Source organism: Salvia miltiorrhiza, chromosome 2 (assembly GCF_028751815.1).
Source record: "Salvia miltiorrhiza cultivar Shanhuang (shh) chromosome 2, IMPLAD_Smil_shh, whole genome shotgun sequence".
Taxonomy (NCBI): Eukaryota; Viridiplantae; Streptophyta; class Magnoliopsida; order Lamiales; family Lamiaceae; genus Salvia; species Salvia miltiorrhiza.
The window spans coordinates 7,153,251-7,157,458 of NC_080388.1; the positions used below are offsets into that span (position 1 = coordinate 7,153,251).

A 4,208-nucleotide genomic window follows, 5' to 3' on the forward strand; every position below is an offset into this window, starting at 1 on the left:
AAACATTGGAGGGATGCCATGAAGAAGGAAATGGATGCACTAATTAAGAATGGGACATGGGAAAGATGTGTGCTGCCAGAAGGAAAGAGGCCAGTGGGATGCAGATGGGTTTTTTCAATCAAAAGGCGAGCAGATGGTTCAATCGATAGGTACAAAGCTAGGTTGGTTGCAAAAGGATACACTCAGACCTACGGGATAGACTATGAAGAAACATTCTCACCGGTGGCCAAGATGAACACAGTAAGAACACTTCTCTCAGTAGCAGCATGCAAGGATTGGCCTTTGCATCAGTTGGATGTAACTAATGCCTTCCTACATGGAGAATTGGATGACAATGCAGAGATATATATGGAAGTTCCTCCAGGTTATTCCGAAGAGTTCGAGGCAGGTCAAGTGTGCAGGCTAAAGAAGACACTCTATGGATTGAAGCAATCGCCCAGAGTATGGTTCGGGAGATTCTGTTTAGCTATGGCAAAAAATGGCTATAAACAGAGTAACTCTGATCATACGTTATTCGTGAAACGAAGAGAAGGAAAGGTAACATGTTTAATCATTTATGTTGATGACATGATTATCACAGGAGACGATGTTGAAGAGATAGTAAACCTGAAGAAAAACTTGTTCCTGGAATTTGAAATGAAAGACCTTGGATCTCTGAAGTACTTCCTTGGAATTGAGATTTTAAGGTCGAAAAAGGGAATCTTCCTGAGACAAAGAAAGTATGTCCTTGACTTACTTGCAGAAACTGGGCTACTCGAGTGTAAACCTGCAGAAACACCGATTGTGATAAATCATGGATTAACAATTGTTGAGGGAGCTGACTTAACAGATCAAGGAAAATACCAGCGCCTTGTTGGGAAACTCATCTATCTCTCCCATACACGGCCCGACATCACATATGCAGTTGGAATAGTAAGTCAGTTTATGCACAAACCCCAGAAGGAGCATATGGAGGCAGCTTTGAGAATTGTCCGGTATCTGAAAGGAACCACTGATTATGGGATTTTGCTTAAAAAAAAAAGAAGATTTGGAAGTTGACGGGTTTACAGACGCAGATTGGGCCAGTAACCCAAATGATAGGAAATCTACCGCCGGATATTTTACCTTCGTTGGAGGAAACTTGGTCACATGGAGAAGCAAAAAATAGAAAGTAGTGGCCCTATCAAGTGCAGAGGCAGAATTCAGAGGAGTAAAAAGTGGGATAACTGAAATCCTGTGGCTTCGGAGATTGCTCACAGAGATTGGCTTTCCTCCAAGAAGGGGAAGTCGGCTCTTCTGTGACAATAAAGCTGCGATTAGTATATCTGAAAATCCCGTACAACACGACAGAACCAAACACGTGGAGATCGATCGGCATTTCATCAAAGAGAAGCTCGATAGTGGGATCATTGAACTTCCTTTCATACGATCGGATGAACAGTTGGCTGACATATTGACTAAGGCTGTAAACACAAAAGTCTTCAGAGAAGTTCTGGACAAGTTAAGTATCGGAAATGCCATTACTCAACTTGAGGGGGAGTGTTGAAAATAACCATCAGCATAAGTCAAAGATTATTATTCAAAGATCATGAATAATAATTCAACGATAAAATCTTTAGCTTTTGATTTTAAGAGATTGTATTTGATTTTAAGAGATTGTAGTTTGACATTTGATTCACCCTTACACTATAAAAGGGTGCATTGTAATCTAAAGAAATATATCAGAGACATTACCAATTCTCTCTACATTCTCTATCATGTTGTTCTTTCTCAACCTAGCTTCTCTTGATTACCATATTTAAGACCGAGTTGCGGGTTAATCGGGCTGGGGATTTTGTTGGGTTATAAATTTTCAACCCTAACCCTAAACGTTCGGGTTTCGGGCTAGCCCATCGGGCTAGTCGGCTTAAATGCGTAAAATAAAATAATCATTTGTATTTTGTTATTTTTAATGATATAATGTATAATGTATAAAATATACATAGAAATCAAAGATATAAATTATATAGCAAGCATGAAATGCAAGAATATAAGATATTGAAAAAAATATCAAGATTGCATAACATATAAAATAAGTTGGTAACAATAAAATGTTCAACTTTGTTAACGAAAAAATAATAAAATATCCAACAATAGTTTGAATTCATAGAAGCAAAGCATCTCAAAAATACAGAAAAGTGAAATGCTGAGACTTTATAATATTTTGTCATTTTTTTTATTTTTATATTTAAATATTTAATATTAAGTATTCAGGTTTCGGGCTAGCCCATCGGGTTAGTCGGGCCGGCCCTATCAGGTGCTGGGCTATTCGGTTACGGGCTAATCGAGGTTGAAAATATTCAATCCTAACCCTCTCGGGTGGCTGGTTAATCGGGCCAGCCCACGGGTTTCGGGCTAGATTGACATCCCTATATGGCGCAAAAATGTAGCTCGCATTACTTTTTTTTTTGCACTATTAGTTATTAGTGTAATAATAATAAAATTGTTTAGTAAATTTAGTTTATTTGTTCAATTTTGTAATTTGAATATTGTAATTATTTGTACATATCTTTTTTAGTATTTTAAATTTAATAAAAATATAAATTTTATTAAATTTCGAGAGTTAATGTGTTATAATTTTATTTTGTTTATAGTTTTTTCAACAATATTGTTACATACTCTGTATTAAATAAGAAAAATATAAACAATATATAAAAAAATAAAAAAGAATTAGGAAAATTGCCGGTTCAGCCCTTAAACCAGCAATTTTAAGTTCGATCCAAAACCGCCGATTCAATACCTAATACCTAAAACCGATCCTTCTTTATTTTTTCACGGATCAATTATAGTTCACCTTTTCGATAAACCGTGGATCAACGGTTCAGAGCCAGAACCACGTGGACACTACTTCTCTTCCAACTTTGCAAAACAAAATCCCATTCCCCACAAAAATCCCTCTCGGCCAACTCACATATTCAAAGCCCATACTAGATGAAAATAAATAAGCCCATAGCTCCTTTTATACTAAGGCCCAAATTAAAATTCTATTTCGCTTTGCAAAGTTAAATGATAAGGTCCTAAAATATTTTTCCCAAGTTCGATTTTTTCTTTAGGTTCCTCAAGCTCGATACAAAATCGAGTATTTTCTTAAAACAATACTCTCTCGGTCCCAATTAGACTTATCCCATTTTTTTTTTTGGCATGATTATTAAAGAGAGTTAAATTAATGTAATAAAAGTGTGTAAATGTGTGGGGCCATATTATTTGTAGTGTAAAATCATTACCAAAAATAAAAATAGGACAAGATCACTGGAACAATTCAAAAAGAAAAATTGGACAAGATCAATTGGACGGAGGGAGTATATATCTATAAAATCGAGAATTTCAAATTCACTTTAATTTCAAATGATTAAACGTGGAGGACTAAATCCCATAAAACTCCCATATCACTTTAATTAAAAATAAATCAAATTACCTAACTATCGTTAAATGAATACAAAAAAGAAAGAAACGGTAGTATTAAAAAGAAGGAAAAGAAAATGGCTAAAAAGGATACAAAATCTTAACAGCGTGATTTTGAAAATAAAGGGTCAAGATTAGTTCTCATTCCTCACATTCAAATATATTTTTTTAAAACTATTCCATATATATATATATATATATATATAGAGAGAGAGAGAGAGAGAGAGAGAAAGGTTAAACAATGAATGCTAAATATTTAGAGAATAGAGAATTCGTGAAACAAAAACAATCAGATCTATAAATTTGATGAACAAATCAATGTATCGCATGAACAACAATTTGCCCCAGGTTTCAATCCTGCTGGTGGCGAGTTTTTCTCTTTTTTTACCAAATACGTCTGTTCGTTAGTTATAGTGATTTGTTCGTAAAATGTATAGATTTGTTGAAAATGAAATATATAATAATTCTCTGTTTAACTTGAAATATATATGTTGGTGCAGACTACCTAATTCATGGTGGATAGCACTGCAGGAGGTAATATTGCAAGGAAGACCGCAGACGAGCTCAATAAAATCTTCAAGACTCTAGCTGAGAGCTCCCAACAGAAGTCAGTCCGTGGAAGGAAGGTCGAGATTAGTGCGATGGCACCCAGTTATGAATAGTTTCTTATATTTTCATTTATTCATTAATAGTTTATTGGTCCCTATTTTAAATTTTAATAATAGACAAATGAGTAAGTCGATTTTATAAATACAATTAATTAAGAAAATCATTTCAAACTATATAAG

The 4,208-nt window shown here is 34.6% G+C and overlaps 1 protein-coding gene across 1 annotated transcript; it reads right to left on the reverse strand.

Moving 5' to 3' along the window:
• Positions 1–516: 516 nt before the first annotated feature.
• On the reverse strand, positions 517–1,531 carry LOC131012874 (uncharacterized). The gene is made up of 2 exons (XM_057940863.1): positions 1,105–1,531; positions 517–978 (listed from the first exon to the last, which is right to left on the reverse strand). Exons 1-2 carry the CDS (start codon positions 1,498–1,500, stop codon positions 823–825), a joined length of 552 nt encoding a protein of 183 aa, XP_057796846.1. The 5' UTR covers positions 1,501–1,531; the 3' UTR covers positions 517–822.
• Between the last annotated feature and the right edge of the window lie 2,677 nt (positions 1,532–4,208).